This window comes from Ctenopharyngodon idella, chromosome 3 (genome assembly GCF_019924925.1).
Source record: "Ctenopharyngodon idella isolate HZGC_01 chromosome 3, HZGC01, whole genome shotgun sequence".
NCBI lineage: Eukaryota > Metazoa > Chordata > Actinopteri > Cypriniformes > Xenocyprididae > Ctenopharyngodon > Ctenopharyngodon idella.
In genome coordinates, this window is record NC_067222.1 from 16,006,321 (window position 1) to 16,024,900 (window position 18,580).

At 38.6% G+C, this 18,580-nt stretch overlaps 2 protein-coding genes across 3 annotated transcripts; both read left to right on the forward strand.

Annotated features, from left to right (window-relative positions):
* Positions 1 to 6,047, forward strand: LOC127508188 (uncharacterized). Of its 2 annotated transcripts, none has more exons than XM_051885927.1 (4): positions 1 to 291; positions 3,973 to 4,293; positions 4,452 to 4,793; positions 4,879 to 6,047. In XM_051885927.1, the coding sequence occupies exons 1-4, from the start codon at positions 246 to 248 to the stop codon at positions 5,010 to 5,012; spliced, it is 843 nt and encodes a 280-aa protein (XP_051741887.1). In that variant the 5' UTR covers positions 1 to 245; the 3' UTR covers positions 5,013 to 6,047. The 2 variants fall into 2 exon arrangements, with proteins under 2 accessions (XP_051741887.1, XP_051741888.1); XM_051885928.1 differs by having other exon boundaries at positions 4,882 to 6,047.
* Positions 6,048 to 11,317: 5,270 nt separating this feature from the next.
* LOC127508178 (GTPase IMAP family member 8-like) lies at positions 11,318 to 17,215 on the forward strand. Its single transcript, XM_051885911.1, has 3 exons — positions 11,318 to 11,500; positions 15,387 to 16,046; positions 16,156 to 17,215. The coding sequence occupies exons 1-3, from the start codon at positions 11,473 to 11,475 to the stop codon at positions 16,371 to 16,373; spliced, it is 906 nt and encodes a 301-aa protein (XP_051741871.1). The 5' UTR covers positions 11,318 to 11,472; the 3' UTR covers positions 16,374 to 17,215.
* Positions 17,216 to 18,580: the final 1,365 nt, after the last annotated feature.

Sequence of the window (18,580 nt, forward strand, 5' to 3'; positions counted from 1 at the left end):
GTCATGTAAGTAGAGAAGTGGTCAAAGTGCAAAGACTGCAAGTGTGGGTATTTGGACAGGGCAAAAGAAAGAACCGTTAGAGTCTCTGCCATTACAGTTTTCTGCACTTCCCTGCAGTCTTTCAGATCTCTCTGTTGGTATTTTAGGGTGTTTGTTCACCCTCATCGCTGTCGGTCGGAAGGGTGTGGTTTAGAAAAAAACAGCAATATTCATCGAAATCAGATTTTGCTGGAATCGTCGACAGTATGAAGAACGCTTTCAAATTGTTTCAGATTTTTCTACTACTGTGCGGTAAGTTCGCGATTTCTGTTTATTTTTCACATTGGGTTTCACTCTGACACCGGAAACAGTATGATCGGTATGGTGGCCAACATGGTCCTGGAAACCCAGAGTCATGCAGAGTTTTGCTTCAAATGAAACACATCTAAATAAGCTAATCTAGGTTTCAAGAGTTACTAGGGAACTACGGGCAGGGGAGTCTTTATTTATTTATTTATTTATTTTTTACCATGGTTGAAGATAAGTCTGCAGGACTTCAGCTCTCCCTTTTTTAACTAATGATCACATTCATCCAGGTGAATTTGTACATGCAATTTGTAAAGCAGTTTAAACAATGAGATGATGGGCAGGAAGGGAAATGAACACAGCTGTCACTGGCTAATCACTACTTTAAATGATCTTTTGACCAAAAATTCAGACTTGATTAGTAGCCTAACATTTGCTTAGTTTTCACACTGTGCATTTCAAACAAACAATCATATTCTACTTCTTTTGTAGTGAGCTGAAATATTCAAGACTCTGTCACAGCTGAACTAACAAATTCAAACCCACTTCAGAGTTCAGGGAAGGGAATAAATAAATACATAGAGCGAGGTAAAGTTAGTATTGGGTTTGATATTTGCCTGCTTGAGGGACTGTCTGCAAATTACCCTCACTGTGCAAAACGATGTCCAATAATTAATTCAAATTAATGTTTACAGGGCAATAGTAAATGCCTAGTGGTCAAACTGACTGATTATATTTTGCCAGTATATCACTTTAGACCAGGGATGGGCAAACTCACTCCTGGGGACCCACTGCCCTGCAGAGTTCAGCTCCAGCCCTAATCAAACACACCCGAACCAGCTAATCAATGCCTTCAGGATTACTAGTTTCATCAGGGTTGAAAGTAAACTATGCAGGGCAGTGGCTCTCTAGCCCATCCCTGCTTTAGACAGTACCTCCCCTGATGTATGTACAGTACACACAAATATGTTTAGAAAAAAAATACAGCAATTTACCAAAATTGTTTTGTTTTCATGTTCCAAAGGTTGTGATACATCCCCGAAAAAATGTATTTGAAGTGTAACCTGATTGTCCCATTTGTTTACATGGAGATGGTGGGCTTTATGACCAGCCAGCCACCAGGGGGCGATTGAAACGATTTGGCTTCACTTGTTTTTAGGAAATGTGTGCCACACCCGGTGCTGACCCACAGCATTTAATATTTGTTCATAACATATTATTCAGTGCACTTAAGAACTTTAAATATTCAGCATGTAAAACTGTATAATTCCCCAACAAATGTTAAGGGGAGGTAATACATAATCACACTCTCAAAGTTACACAATATAACAAGATCATTTCTTTTCTCAGAAGGCTGTTGTGGCTTTACTGAAGCTGTGATCCGATTGGCTCTCTCTGCTCTGGTGGGCGTGGCTACTGTGGTTGTTCTGGTTTATGACATCAGATCCAGAAGTCTTCAACAGAAGAAGAGCGTGCAGAAATAGCCTGTGATCACATAAAATAATGTGTTGTTTTCTATGTTCAGTCACATACAGTGTCTGTATGAGAGACTCACTCTGAGAGAGTCATATTGATCCATCAGAATTCAATCGCAGTGGCGGTTCTACATTGAATTACACCCTGGGCGAGACCCCCTTCGAGCAGGAAAGAGAAAATTGTATTTCTCAATTGCACAAATCCTTCATTAGAACATTTGAAAAACACACTTGAGAGAATCCAGCAACACTGTCACTCACGACCAGAAGTCAAGACTAAACCATTTCACCTTGGTGACCAAATAATCGTTTTGTATTACCTATTTTTATTAGCAATTTCTCACAATTCAGAAAAACAAAAATGTGCAGGAACTGTAAGCCTGTATTTATAATATTATCAAAGAAATGTGCATTATTTGTAAGAAAGTCGAGGTGTGACTGACTTTAGCCCACTAATTCCATTAGAGTATTGCTCTATACAGTGGATTACAGCACATTACTGCATGCATAAGTTTCAGAAACCCACTTTAAAAATGACAGAAAAGCGAATACCGGTCAAATACAATAGATCATCGCTAAAAGGTGATGATACACAGGGCAACTTTTTGAGCAATGTTGCCGAAAGATGTTGCTTGGGCACTTTCCCATTGAGAATGGGCAACAAATTTCTATCTGGATATCTAGGGAGAAATTTGTTGCCCATTCATAATGGGGAAAGTTCCCACAGCAACATCGCTTGGCAAAATTGCCCGGCAACATTGCTCAAAAGGTTTCCCTGTGTATTATCACCTTAAGACATGGCATGGACCATTTTATGGTCCATTTATTAAGATTCTTAATGATTTTCAGTACATTTAACATAGATAGGCTATAGCAAGTTACTGACAACATTATTTCTTTCATACTTCATCTTTCTGAACATGTACAGGGGTTCTGTCTCGCGCACAGACGCGCGTGCGAGCCTTTGAAAGTATTTGGCTGCAGAAAAGACGCGTTTGGCGTGTGCACTGCGCACTATCTAGTGGACATTTGTTTTCAAGCACTCAGTTCACTCTCGCATGGGCTGTTGTACAGTACACACACTGTCCGTGCCATCACAAAAATTGGGCTGCACGTGGATGGGGAGTGCGGACGTCCGCGAACTCTCCTAATGACGAAAATTTCGCGATGCGGACGGTGCGCGGACGCCCGAAGTATACTTTGGGGTTAAGCCCGTAATAGCGGGCCCCCAATCCGCCCGGGCCCATATGCACGTGCATTCCTTGCATGCTCAGACCCTACGTCACTGGGAGAGACCCAGAGGTGAACTGTACCCCGCGCCGCGCCCCGCTCCCCTCCCCTTTCCCCTTCTCACACAGCTTCTGTTCACGGCACCTTCTCAGCAAATAGGGGCACCAATTTGCCAATTCCCCACACAGTGAAATGATAGATAATAGAAAACCGCGGCGGCGGCGCAGAGGATTTTTTTTTTTTTTTTTTTAACTGCTCGTGCCACCCCCCGTGTATTATGAAAAAATGCCGCCCCGGGCGGCTGCCCGGTTCGCCCGTGCCAAAAACCGCTACTGTTCAATCGTCTCCTTTTTGGCAAAACAACACAAGTACAGATGATGGTTTAGTGGTTCTCAACCTGTCATAAATGCAAATGCCGCAAATGATATGCTGACCACATTTAAAAATTCCAATTTCACATTTTTTTATTTTTAAATTAAACTAAAATGGAAATTTAATTTAAAATATTCAGAGTGAAATTTTGGTACTTGTTGGTGCTAGTTATTTTTTTTACAGAGACCAGTTTTGTAATTGTGTCACCTGAGGGATTACCGTTTTGATGTTATGTTGTGTAACTTTGAGAGTGTGATTATGTATTACTTCCCAGTCTTAACATTTGTTGGGGAATTATACAGTTTTACATGCTGTATTGTTCTTGAGGGTTCTCTAAAAATTAATAAAAATAGTGTTCAGACAGAGGGTGAAAACTGGTGCTGCAACAGTGTAAATTATAATAAGAATTTAACTTTAAATTATGTAAACCCAATTTTGCAGACCCTATAATCAAAATTATGAATCCATAAATGATCATCATAGGGGCCTTGTAATAATTCAAATTGTGTTTCTAAGTCAAGATTGATTTCTGTTGAACTCTGTTCAGTAACATCAGCAGCAGTGTTATATGAGTTTAATCTCTGAGAAACTGTTTGTGTTTGTTCTGCAGGAGTGTTCAGTGCTGGAACAGATGAAGTGAAGACAGTGATGGAGGGAGAATCAGTCACTCTAAACCCTGATCTTACTAAAATACCAGGAATTAATCAGTTACTGTGGAGGTTTAGAGATTCACGTTCAGTCATTGCTCAAATCGATTTAAATGACATTTCATATCCCACTGTCCCTGAGATGTTCAAAGACAGACTGAAGCTGGATCAGACTGGATCTCTGACAATCACAAACATGAGAACTGAACACTCTGGACTTTATAAACTAGAGATCAACCACAAATCTGGGACCTCACGTTTGGATTTCAGAGTTACTGTCTACGGTGAGGACACTTTTATTTATGAATAATTAGATGTTTTGAAGTTTATTGTAGTTTTGTTAATTAAAATGAATTAAGTAAACTAATTGACTGTTAAAGTTAATATTCTAGCACCAGTAACTGTGTTTAATGTTTAATATCTGTGAATCTGTCTCATGCAGAATCTCCAGCTGTTATTGATGCTTTTAAAGGTGAAATGAAGAGTGTGTCAGAGACGGAGGGAAATCCTGTCAGTCTTCAGACTGATACTGAAACACATGGAAAAGAGCTGATAGTGTGGAGGTTTGGAGATGAAGGAAAACTCATAGCTAAACATGATCTAGAGGCCAAGAGTCCACCATTATATGATCCTGATGAGAGATTCAGAGACAGACTGAAGCTGGATCATCAGACCGGATCTCTGACCATCACAAACACCAGAATCACAGACTCTGGAGTTTATAAAGTGAAGATCAGCAGCAGCAAACAGACTTTATACAAGAGATTCACTCTTACTGTCAGCGGTGAGTAACTATTATAATTGTTTTGTTTGTTTGTTTTCAAACTCAACAATATTTATATTTTTATGTTGCTCATTTCTTTTCTCAGAAGGCTGTTGTGGCTTTACTGAAGCTGTGATCCGATTGGCTCTCTCTGCTCTAGTGGGCGTGGCTACTGTGGTTGTTCTGGTTTATGACATCAGATCCGGCTGTCTTCAACAGAAGAAGAGCGTCCAGAAATAGCCATCAAAATTAAGTTTGTTGATATCAACTAGGATCAGGCTGTGATCACATAAAATAATGTGTTGTTTTCTATGATCAGTCACTAGTAGGCGCTACAGCAGGATCTGTATGAGAGACTCACTCTGAGAGAGTCATAATGATCCATCAGAATTCAATCATCTCCTTTTTGGCAAAACAACACAAGTACAGATGATGGTTTAGTGGTTCTCAACCTGTCATAAATGCAAATGCCGCAAATGATATGCTGACCACATTTAAAAATTCCAGTTTCACATTTTTTTATTTTTAAATTAAACTAAAATGGATTAAATGAAAATAACTTTGAACATTTTTTTTTTTTGCCATATAAAATCATTTTGGTGATAATATATTATTTTCAGACATGCGCATGGTTACTTCCACATGTGCTAGCATGATGAATCTTTGTGTATTTACTAGTCGCCATATCGACAATATATAGAGAGAAAAAAATGTGCAAAAATTCAGAAATCTTTGGGAGATATTGCTGAACATTTATTTAACAATAGCAAAAGTAAATTTCTTACGATCATTTTTCATCTATATTTTTTGTGTTTATTTAAAATGAGACAGAATCTGTTATTTATCAGTTTAGTTAGTTATTTAATGCTGGTCTAGAGTCGTACTAGAGAGATTGATTGTGAGGGATTATTTGGATATTGTGATTTTGGACATTTGATAATTCTTGTTAATAATTAAAACCTACGCCTGTTTGACGATTCTGGATTCTGATTTTGCTTTGTTTGCTACGGACTTCTATATTTATCACCTGTAAATATTCTTGTATATATATTTTTGCCAAATTAATGAATGTAAGGGGTTTGACGACATTTTATTTTGCATATCTATCTTTTCACATTGTTTTTGGTTAGGGAGGTTGGTAAGTTTAAACTGTATTTTGTTTTCTTTATGTTTGTGTTAGGAGTTAGAGGTTAAACAAAGAGATTGTTTTGTCTGGAACTTGTCTGCCCCTGACGCCAAACCCTTAATAAGAAATAAAACATTTTTTTTTCGGCATGTCTCTGGTAGTGAGACTCTTTCTTCATTTTCCTGCTTCAGCTGACCCCTAGACGGTCATAACAGGCCTGTAACATGTCGTCATTGTTTGGTGACTGTTTCGATGCTGTTGAAGAGAATTTACATCCACAGTTAGTTACTCAAGGTGCAGTATACATGTTGTGTATGTTCATTGAGCATTATTATCTGATTACTGTAATGTAAGTTAGTTTTTATTTGGTGGAATACATTATTCTCATTTTTTGTGACATACTGAATATCAGGGGATTGCATGAGTTTATTGAACAAGAGAGTTTCACTTTGATATGAAGAAGTCAGACATTTGTGAAACAAAAATGAATTTCTTATAGTATTTGTTGATTTTGTGACAGAAATAAAACACCGTATGTGCCGTCAGAAAACACCGTCTCTTCTGCGTGTGCAACATCTAGATATAATAATAATATTAACTGTTAATACCATAACATTAAATCTGATTGGTTTTCATTGGTGACGTCATATGTAAATGTGGCCTGTGAGACTTGCACTTGGACCACAGTGCGGCCCTCTGGGAAAAAAGGTTGAAAACCCTGTAGCACTCATATTTATAATATTTATATTTATACAAGCATAGTTTTATAATCTTCAAAAATGTTTAAATTAAGCTAATTCAAATGTAGTTGTTCAGTATTAAAAACAAACTTTCCAAAGCACTGGTCAGTTTCTGCTCTGGGTTTCACACTTCATCTCTCTCTCACACATTCACATGCATAAAAGCAGAAGTAACTGCAGCTTTTGACACTTTTAGCTTCTGAGAGCTTCAGTGTCATGAAAGAATGATTATCAGCATTTATTTTTGTCAGAAGAGCATTAAACTGTAGCGTGTTAATCATGGTGTCTCTAAACGAGGGGTGTCCAAACCTGTTGCTGGAGGGCCACTGCTCAAATCCAGTTCAGATTAAAACAAAACTAGATCAAAATGTCTGTGAATTATAGCAAAAATAGTAATCATCATTTCTGTAAAGCTACTGACACTGAGACACACAGATCTCTGAAAAGCTGCTTTGAAATATGTATTGTGACATCAATTATAAATACATAAAAATAAACACATATAAATAAATCTCACATTCACACTGTTTTAAAGAATTTATTATTTCTTTAAAACAGAATTTATTAATTCAGAGTTAAACGATTCAGGTTTTACTTCATCTAGACAAGACTGTATTTCACTAGTTTCTGTATTTCATGAAAACACAATGTAGCTGAAATAATAAAAATAAGTTGAAGTTCAAAAGAGTTTGAATTATAGACGTAGAGAAATGTGCTGAGTGTCTGACAGGATCTGAACTCAAACTCTCACTGATGATCTTTTACAGTTCATATTTGTCTCATTCTCTGTTCAGTGTCACAAGAGTTCATCAGGATCATTTCACACTGATTGTTCATATGAACTCGTTCTAGAAACTTGTTAAAGCACATCAGCTCCAGCTTTGGGTTCTCCAGCTTCATCCTGCTGACCAGATGATGAGGATGAGCTGATCCTGATGGAACTGGAAGACGGAGGATTTTAATGACACTCTTAAAGTGGAAATGAAGCAGTCGGTCAAGTTCACATTATTCAGTAAATGGATTTCCACTGACACATCTGCTCCTCCTTCAGCGTCTCATCATAACCTCTGGTATCATAACCAGCGCTGGTTTTCAAGTCAAGTCAAGTCACCTTTATTTATATAGCACTTTTTACAATGTAGATTGTGTCAAAGCAGCTTTACATTGATAACTGGTACATTGTTTGGCTGCACAGCAGCTCTTAAAGAATAGTGTCAATGCAGGCAGATCAAAGCACTGTTGAATATCAAATGTCAAGTCAAGTGTCCCCAACTAAGCAAGCCAGAGGCGACAGCGGCAAGGAACCCAAACTCCATCAGGTGACATCAGGTGGCAGACAAGTGGCAAATTGGTGTTAAAATGGAGAAAAAAACCTTGGGAGAAACCAGGCTTAGTCGGGGTGCCAGTTCTCCTCTGGCCAACAGTGCTTTGTTACAATTCAGGTTGCTATCATAAGTCCAATAGGATCGCAACATTAAAAGTATTTATTTCAGTTCCATCCAATTGAGGATCGTATTCATCACGCCGGTATGGACGGTTGTTGAGGAACTGTGTCGTGGCTGTCGTGTCGATGAGGCCCTCACAGTGGATGATCTAGTTGACTCAATCTCTGCTGATACTTCAGGGCTGCGTTGTGGTCGTGTCAAGGTGCAGGTCCTTGGTCTCACCTGGATACGGCCCGGATCCGGCTGACTACGGTGAACCTCGGGATAAACAGAAAGACTAATATTAGCGTAGATGCCATTCTTCTTCTGATGTAACGAGTACATCAGGTGTTATAGGAAGTGTTCCCGGTTCCGGCTGACCTAATTTATGCAGCCTAATAATCCTTTAACGGATTTGAAAATATAAATTGGTAATGTATTATGTGTATGCCAGGTTAAAGAGATGCGTTTTTAGTCTAGATTTAAACTGACAGAGTGTGTCTGCTTCCCGAACAATGCTAGGAAGATTGTTCCAGAGTTTAGGTGCCAAATAGGAGAAGGATCTACCGCCTGCAGTTGATTTTGATATTCTAGGTATTATCAGCTGGCCTGAATTCTGAGATCGCAATAGACGTGAAGGACTATAATGAATTAGGAGCTCGCTCAGGTACTGGGGAGCTAAACCATTTAGTGCTTTGTAAGTAATTAGCAAGATTTTAAAATCTATACGATGTTTAACAGGAAGCCAATGCAGTGTTGACAGAACTGGGCTAATATGGTCATACTTCCTAGTTCTAGTAAGAACTCTAGCTGCTGCATTTTGTACGAGCTGTAGTTTATTTATCAGGCGAGCAGAACAACCACCCAGTAGAGCGCTACAGTAATCTAGCCTTGAGGTCATGAACGCATGAACTAACTGTTCTTCATTTGTCATTGAGAGCATATGTCGTAGTTTAGATATATTTTTAAGATGGAAGAATGCGGTTTTACAGATGCTAGTAACATGGCCTTCAAATGAAAGATTGGTATCAAAGAGCACACCCAGGTTCCTAACTGACGACGAAGACTTAACAGAGCAGCCATCAAGTGTTAGACAGTATTCTAGGTTATTACGTGAAGAATTTTTTGGTCCAAAAATTAGAATCTCTGTTTTTTCTGAATTTAGTAGTAGGAAATTACTGGTCATCCAATTTTTTATATCAGCTATGCATTCCGTTAATTTTGTGAATTGGTAAGTTTCGTCAGGGCGTGAAGAAATATAGAGCTGAGTATCATCAGCGTAACAGTGAAAACTAACGCCATGCTTCCTAATGATATCTCCCAAGGGTAGCATGTACAGAGTGAACAGCAACAGTCCTAGTACTGAGCCTTGTGGTACTCCATATTGAACTTGTGATCGATATGACATCTCTTCGTTTACTACTACAAACTGATAACGGTCAGATAAGTATGATTTGAACCATGACAATGCAATTCCACTAATGCCAACATAATTTTCGAGTCTATTTAAAAGAATATTGTGATCAATAGTGTCAAATGCTGCACTAAGATCCAGTAACACTAATAGAGAGATACAACCACGATCTGATGATAAGAGCAAATCATTAGTAATTCTAATGAGAGCAGTCTCAGTACTGTGGTCCTTTGGTATGGTACTTTCAGCAGGCGTTTCGTTCCTCCTGCTGCTGTTACTGTGTCTCCACACATAAGAACAAATATAATCGAGGTAAGGACATTCATGTATCTGTCTTGCTGCTTCCTCCGACTTGAAAACTTCCTGAAAACTTCAGACTCGGACTGCAGTGTAACCTCTCTTCTGGTGGACTGATTTTGGGATTCACAGAGATATCCTCAGTCAAGTTTCTCCAGTTTCTCAGTCCTGGTGTGTGTTGATGTTGTTTTCTGAGTGTCCAGCAGGAGGCGCCAGTTATCTGGGAAAAGTGTCACTGGAAACACCATCATGGACAGAAACCTGTTCAAGTGATCAAAGCAGTGGAGATCAGAAACCAGTGAGAGGAACGACAGAAAGGTGTCGGTGATCGACACACCTGAACTCAGTAAAGAGGGTCATAATAACTGAAATACTGACATAACATTCACTTCTCCTGGACCGCACGCTTTTATTATTGTGACTACAGTAGGTTCACTGAGGAGGAGAAAAACACAATAAAAGAAGTGTTTGAGAACAGATGGAAAACTGCAGATTCATTTTACCCACACAAATCACTGAGAGAAAGAAAATAAAACCATTGAGCAGATCTTCAATCCCTCATACAGAGCTGAGAAACTGATTCTTCTGTGACAAGAAGTCTGCCAGTTTCCACAGATCTTAGAGACTGAGATAGAGAATTATACTAACTAGCTTTTAATTAATCTAAACAAGTTGATGTTTCAGTAGGTTGTGGTTCTGTATTTTGTGTAATATGATGTAGTTGTGATAATAAACAGTAAATCTGCTAAACTATGTGATATTAAAGAATCATTCTTAAATATCCCAGTAACAAATTCATCACTGGTAATGGTTTCAAGAGTAACCCTAACCCTTTCTATAATAAACCATGTGCAATTTAGATTTGATTCAATATTAACATTCAAATTCATTATAGTGTGGCATCTAAAGCACACAATATCCGGAAGTGGCTGAAGCACTCAATGCATTCCTCGAGTGCCCAGACCATGCACTGCAGGTGTAAGAACTGCTCGCCCGCCGAGTCGGGGACAGCCAGAAGGGTTATGACCTCGACCATCTGCAGCGGCTCAAACAAGGGGCCTCAGAGGGTCCTGAGGATGGTGGACAGGTCCCAATTCACAACTGTATGGGGGTGAGGCAGGTTTAGGTTTTGCTACTTTTTTGCACCCTTGATTTATCAGCAGTTTAAATTAATATCCTGGTATGCTGAAGTTTAATGTTTTGATAGTGTATGACAAGTTTTGTTTTCGCTTCAGTTTCTCCATGTGACGATCAAACAGCTGCTGAAGTGAGTTGACCATCTTTAACACTTTCAAGATGCCTTCACAGAAGCGTGATTAATCTATTGTAATTGGAATGAGTGGGAGATTATTACTAACAGGATGAATAAACAAACTATCTTATAATGTGTCTGTCTCTGGTGTCTGACATGTTTCTCATGTGGTTGTTTCATTCTCAGCTCAGTGTCTGAACATGTTGTGAGGGAATCAGCTCCTCCTCTAACAGGTAAGAACAGGTAACTAACTGCAGGAGGGACATTTCACTGCATTCAAGTGAAAGTAAATTTAAACTCTACTGCTGCTGTTCTCTCCATTTTTCTTTTGACCAAATCCTTGTTTCATGCTTCATTTAAAGAATGTCATTTATTAACGTTTTCTACTGTATTTGTTTTCTAAGCAGCATTCTTCTTGAGATCTGTCTGTAGTCACATTCACTGAAGATGGCGGAGGGACCTTCCGCACCTGCAGGTATGAATGAAATATCTTCACATGCAGTCAACCACGGTATGCTGTTGTTGTTGCCAAATACATTTTATTCCATGATTATCTGAGATTATTTAGTTTTTTGATATATGTTTATTTGATTTTTATGGAAAAGTTTCTGTTGTGTGAGTCGTGTAGCCTAACAATCTTTTATGTAGTCTTAGTTTTGAAGCTCTTTCACACCAAAGGTGATTAGAAATATGACTGAAGTAGCAATTTCGGTAGCGTCGGTTTTCACAAAAGCTAACACAGTATAACACCTGCTGGGCAGTTCATCAGTCTAATGTGAAAATAAATATAGCTGTATATTTAGGCTAACTAAAGTATAGTTTAATCAATTCATTCATTCATTCATTCATCCCTGTTGTATATTTTAATGGTTGTACTCTGAAAAAAGTGAAAATACTGTGTTATTTAAAGTGCATTTTTATAATGGTCTAATCGAAATGCTTTAGATTTAAACCCGTTTCGTTTTGTTTGACTAAAAGCAATTTAACCTCATATCTTGAAAATAAATGAAACAAGAACATTCAAACTGTGAACTCAGTGTGAACAGACAAATATATTCTATGACAAATATTGTTTCAGTCGCTCATTATGTATTTTCAATGCTGTTAAAATGGTGTACAAATTTATGAATTTGATTGCAGAGCCAAGATTCCGCCCACACACTCTTCTGATTGGCTGTTATTTTGATTTATTTTTGTCGTGTCTGGTGCGGACAGACAAATTCCTTGGAATCTCACAGCATACTAATGTCTGCTTAGGACACGGTCGCATTTAATGTCCCACAATGGGATGGGGAATCCTGGAGTGTATGATGCAAATTAAAGTTAAGGAAACAAAGCAACGGAGAGCATACAGGTCTTTTTTAAATGTAATGTTTGTTCTGCACATCAGCATCATCACCCGCTTACACCAATGCATCTGTAGCCTACTCTATTGCCATTAATTCCTGCAGTTCTCGGATTCCCCGGGTGTGTAATGTTGAATATTTTCCCCGTACTCTCATGAGCTTATGGGAGGAAGAAACTACGGAGTCATGGGGCATATGTATTATTGAATGATTAATAATAAAATTGTGTATGGAATGTTTTCATTTGAAATATTCACAGCTTAAATATAGAGGGTATGCATAGACGTCACTTTCCCGCCGGAACGCGCTCCCTCGGCTGGACTGAGTGGCAAAAGAAGCTGCTGCATGACTGAATTTAATAGAGGAAACTGCGAAAACGCGAGTAAAACAAACGATTACACTAAAGATTGGGCTCGAGAGTGTTCCTTATGACATGTCGAAGAAACCTAATCCATGGATATTGACATGCAGCCAGGAGTCGTGTTTCCTGACATTTATATGTGCCTGATTTCGACGCCAGGGAAATACATAAAGTAAATCTGCCTGTGAATATTTTATATAACTACAATATAGGTACGTTTAAATCCGAGTAATCACTTATATCAATGTTATATATATATCGTCATATTGTCCAGCCCTAAAACATGTATAGTTTTTGTCAGTGTTTATTTAAAAACACTCAATTATGCAGAATATAAGATGGTAAATATTTAATTGATGAGTTGTCAACACAATATATAACAATACAATATATACGGTATGACTTTACCCCAAAATCCAACATTTGTAGGTTGTGGTTTGTAGTACTGCATGACACACTTGGCTGAAATAGACATGATTTGCTCTTGCATTCCTGTTGGAGGCGTTGCGAATATGGCCACCGAGTGAACTGACTTATACTTTTGGTTCATAATTAGCATGATGCAGGTCACAAAATAAATGCTAATGGGCCGGATGCTGTCCAGTAACTGTGAAACAGATACTACGCCAACTGCAGTCAGGCTAACCGTGGTTAGAATATACATGGTCAAGCCAGCTATAATTACAGTAAATTCAAGAAGACCGCAGAGACTGCCAGTGGCGAATTACAATTACTTAAATACAATAATTGTGTCCACAATCTATTTTATTACTGTATTATAATATATTACATCATTATAAGGTATGGTGTTAGTGGTTTAGAGTCATTTAGATTCATTTTGATTTTCCCTGCCATGTGCGGTTCTGATTAGTTGTGGGTGGGTGTGATGTGGGGCCGGGGGCCTTGGGCTTTCGCCCTCTAGCTTGTACTTTCGCCTGGCTCAACACTTGTCTCGCTGTTTTAATGCTTCACATATTAGATGAGGTGCACAGTCACATTCATTTGAAGCTTAAAACAAGTTTAAAGGAAAAAAAAAAAAAAGCACACACATAGGGTAAGTGTGGCGTGGGCGTGTGTAACGGAGGCCAGCTAGTAGTTGCTGTGGAAGTAAACCTCACTCCTCTCATCTCAAGAGATGCTCTAGCGACTGATGCTAGGGGCTGCAGCCTTTAGCCTCCTTGTTAGAGCGTCCGACTCCCACGCCAGAGATCCAGGTTTGAGGCCTGTGCAGAGCGGGGCGAGTAGGACCTGGGTAGAGGGGTTACACGTGGCGGCCTGGGCTTTGCACTGGGCTGGTTCCATGCTGCACGCCATGCTTTTTTAGTGCACTAGTGCACTTTATACACTAGTTGACATAAACATATCATGAGTGTAACAATGAAAGCAGCCATATTTAAAAACAAAAACAACAACAAAAAAAAAAACACAAAGACAGGGTAAGCGTGGCATGTGTGGGACGGCCGGGGATGGGTAGGGCACCTCACCTTGATAGCTAGTTGCAACATGACGCTGGTGGGGGTCTGTCCTATGCCATGGCCATGAGGGGGATCAGAGGCAGCTTTATAATACCTCATCATTAATAGCTGTATCAATATTACCATTATTAATATTATTATTGCTATTACTACTATTATTTTTATTTGTCCTCTTCCTGATCCTTTAACCTCCCCCTCATTCCGGATGAAATGAGTATATTTGTTAATATGTTTATCATTACTATTACTAATACTATTATTACTATTTGTCATTTCTTATTAATTTATCATTATTATTATTGTTATTATTATTATTATTATTATTATTATTAATAATATTGCTATTAATATTGCTATTGTCACCCTCCTCATCCACCATTTTCCAGTTTCTTGTGTGATACTATTATTATCTTCATCATTATTATTGTCATTAAAATTATTATTATTATTTTATTTATTTATTTATTTATTTATTTTAAACTCTGGTTATGTCTGTTGTACTTCCCTACATGCTCCTTTATTCATATATTTTCACTCCCACACCCAGTTACACTTACAGTTATACACACACACACACACATACACACACACAAATCTTACTGGCTGTTATGTATGTTTTGTTGGTCTTTGTATTTGTATTTTGCATTTAATTTCTCATCTGTAAATATTATAATTGTCTGTTTGCATAATAAAAAAAATAAATAATAAAAAATAAAAAAAAGATTCATTTTGAGGAATATGGAATCAGTTTTTCTGTGAAAGTGAGGCCCAATCCCAATTCTATTTTATACCCCTTCGCCCTTCCCCTTGCCCCTTGAAACAGAGTGGCAAGGTGTAGGGGTGAAAATATTCCCCTAAGAAATGGGACACCACTACTACACGTCATCATACCTAGTTTCTTTTATTAGTGTCCTGTAACATTTAGCCAGTATGAACAGCAATGAAGTGCGCATATCAACAGAAATCAGGTGCAAAAACGTTTAACAGATTGTTTTTTACGGCGCTCGGTTTCAGTTCAAAAACGTTTGAGCCAAAGTTCACACAGTCTACAGACAAGAAAATATTTACACTTGTTTGTGAAACACAAACAAACTATATCCGATCTTTTCTTACTCTTGACCTCCAATGAGAAGAATAACATTTCGACCAGGTGTCTTATTCCATATTTTTTTATTTCAGAGATGTTAGCAATCAGCTCCAATCCAGATGATCCAGTGATCCGGATTCTTCTGATGGGCAGAAACGCTTCTGGGAAAAGCTCATCTGGAAACACTATACTTGGAGAAAAAAAGTTCAAAGCCCAAAAACGTAAGAAGAAAAATGATGCTGAAGTTTGTGAGGAAGTAACTCAGATCGGAGAGAAACAGGTTCATGTGATTGACTGTCCAAATCTACTGGACCCAGATCTGCCTGAAGAGAAGCTGGAGGCGATGAAAGAGCAGCTGGTCTCTGGATGTTCAGCAGGTCTCAGTTCAGTTCTGCTCACCGTTCCTCTAGAGGAACCTGTGGGAAATGAGGAAGAGATCCTGGATTTCATTAAGTGTTTATTAGGTCCTGAAGTTCAGCAGTACATCATGATTCTGTTCACACATGGAGATGAGCTGGAGGCTCTGAATGAGACCATTGATGAACATCTACAAAACAAAGATCATGGGGATTTACAGAGACTGGTGACTGAATGTGGAGGAAAGTTTCACTGTTTCAATAACAAGAGAAAATCAGATGGTCAGATACAAGGACTACTGCAGAAGATTGAAGGAATGATGATGGAGAACGGTGGGAAATTTGTCATGGAACAAATGAAGAGGAATGGCAGCAAAGACCGTCCTCGTGTCAATTGTAAGTCGTCACTAATAAATGACTTTAATAACACAAACATGTGAGGGATTGTTCAAGTTTGAGTCGCTTGTATGTCACACTGAAAAGTGATTTGATGTTTCTGTTGTAGTTTCAGGAGATTTTCCAGCAGATGAGACTGATGTGATTCCTGGGAAGAAAGACCAGATCAGGCTGGTTCTGCTGGGAAAAACTGGATCTGGGAAAAGTTCCACTGGAAAGACCATCATCGGCAGAATCCTGTTCACATTACTGAAACAGTGTCATTCAGAAACTAAACAGATCTCAGTGATCGACACACCAGCACTCGCTTGCATCAGCTGTGCGTGAGTTAAAACCAAAGCTAGTTGTGATGTAAAAAGTTTCAACCTGCACACTACTCAATATTTGACCACTGCAACATTAAACTTAAGCCCAAAGTATACTTCGTTTTTTTAGCGTACGCACACAGTCGAACACACAGCCTTGCAAAGCATACTTCACGTGACTCGTACGCACACACAGGCGTTCAACGCATGCGCAGTTTTGAGCAATTTCTCTCCACAAGTTACAATCCATGTAAATATATTTGTATTCTTTCATACTAAAATTGTACAAATGAGGGTACTTTCTAACCTCTTCACACAATCTCTCATCTATGTAGGCCTCCGTTGTCGCTGTAGTTTGCATGGGTTCCGGTCTATTCTGTTTATGCCGTTTTTCTTTGATTATCTTGTGAATCGACGCCCCCAGGGCACGGCTGCCACTTTGTGGATAAACTAATTACTGCAATAAAAAAAATTAAAGAAATGTAAATGCACATGTGCAACCTACAAAAATCCGGCGGTGCACATACAGTACGCTCATACTTTTCCTGAGGACGAAATTTGTGTCACGCTCACACGAGGGTCAGCATACAGTGCGCGTGACGCGAATTTCGTGACTAAAAAGTGAAGTATACTTTGAATTGAAAGTCTACATAAAAGCTAAACATTTATGGAAACCTCCAATCAGGAATAAAATAGCAGATTGATTGAATCACATCAGTAAGCTCAGTATTGCGGCCTTCCATTACACCGCTGGTGTCGGTGGCAGTAAGCAAGTACGCGTGCAAATGATGTTCATGCACGCAGATGTTAAAATGCAAACTGTGTCTCTTTATTTTGTTCGTCAATAAACACTGCTTCCAATCAGCTTCCTGTGAGCTCTCGTTCTTTACTGTTCATGCTTCACAAGCATAACGTTCATACCTTGCAGGCAGAACAAACACTTTGTCCATAATCTATGTGAACATGGTAAGCACTCATCTGTGCGTTAAAGCACGGTCAAAAACTTTGCCTCCCTGCCGCCAAACACACCTGTTGTCTCATTAACCCCGTGCTCTAAATATACAATTGTATTAGAGCGACACCCAATGAACAAAACACGCATTGCTTTAAAATGGCTCCTATGCTCATGGGGTGCTTCTCATTTCTTATTTGTGCATCCTCGTTTCCTTTCCTCGTGTCTCAGCTCCACCCCGTAGGATGTGAGGGGAGGATGCAAGAAAAGAAAACAAGGATGGAGGAGTCGAAGGAAATGTTATTTGTATCGCAGCCTTTGCTAAATCGCGTGCGGTTTAATTGAGATTAAATTGTGATTAATCGTCCAGCCCTACTAGCAAAACATATTTTCTTATGTTTTTGTGTGTCAGTAATTACTGATTTCCAAACACTTCATGAACGTTTTTTTGCATACAAAAATGCCTTATTTCATGTCTCAATATCAGTATGATATATGAAAAGATGTTCAGTTCTCACTCTTTAAATCCAGCATCTCCAGAACGAGTTTCATTCAGCTTTTTCTCATCTCTAATTTTGGACTAAGGACCCGCTTCAGGTATGAAACAAGTTTAACACACGTTTTGTGATCCAGGTTTATAAACTGCTGTCATTATTTCCTTGTGTGATATAAAATGAGTCTGACATTCATCATATTCAAGACAATTCTGTTACGTCCCCAGCTAGTCTAGGGTAAGGAACAGGTAACAGAATAAATGGTGAGATGTGTGGAGGCAGCAAAGGTGCAATTCCCAACCCCAGAGCTGTAACAAAGACCAAAAACAACTCAATATCAAAAAAAAACAAGTTCTTTTATTTACTAATGTGGGAGGGTTTCAAGGCTTCAAGAGGGGGCAAGGCCAAAATAACAAACCCTCTAACTGTTAGTTTCTTTCTAACTAAACTACAAAAGAAAAGAAAACAAAATACAATAATAAACTAACTCCCTAACTAGCTTAAACAAGAGAAAACAAGATATAAAGAAAAATGGCACCCACCTCTCTACTAACCCTTCCCCAAATATTTAATATAAATATTTAATATAAAGAAACAATAACAAAAGTATGTACAAAAGAGATGATAACTTACAAAAACAAAAGGGTTTTCTGGTAGCACCAAGTACAACAAAAGTGTCAACATAATAACAAAAAAATTAATCAACAAGGTATAAGTCAAAATAACAAATAAGTCTTTCTGGGTTGGGAAAAGAAGCCTCACAACGCAGCCTCCACACACACA

Excerpts from the sequence above, each read along its gene's own strand:
- LOC127508178 (XM_051885911.1), top strand. The coding sequence starts at position 11,473 with ATGGCGGAGGGACCTTCCGCACCTGCAG. Across the intron at positions 11,501-15,386 it reads GGGACCTTCCGCACCTGCAG|AGATGTTAGCAATCAGCTCC; the intron begins GTATGAATGAAA and ends TTTTTATTTCAG. Across the intron at positions 16,047-16,155 it reads AGACCGTCCTCGTGTCAATT|TTTCAGGAGATTTTCCAGCA; the intron begins GTAAGTCGTCAC and ends TTTCTGTTGTAG.
- LOC127508188 (XM_051885927.1), top strand. The coding sequence starts at position 246 with ATGAAGAACGCTTTCAAATTGTTTCAGATTTTTCTACTACTGTGCG. Across the intron at positions 4,294-4,451 it reads TTTCAGAGTTACTGTCTACG|AATCTCCAGCTGTTATTGAT; the intron begins GTGAGGACACTT and ends TGTCTCATGCAG. Across the intron at positions 4,794-4,878 it reads ATTCACTCTTACTGTCAGCG|AAGGCTGTTGTGGCTTTACT; the intron begins GTGAGTAACTAT and ends TTCTTTTCTCAG.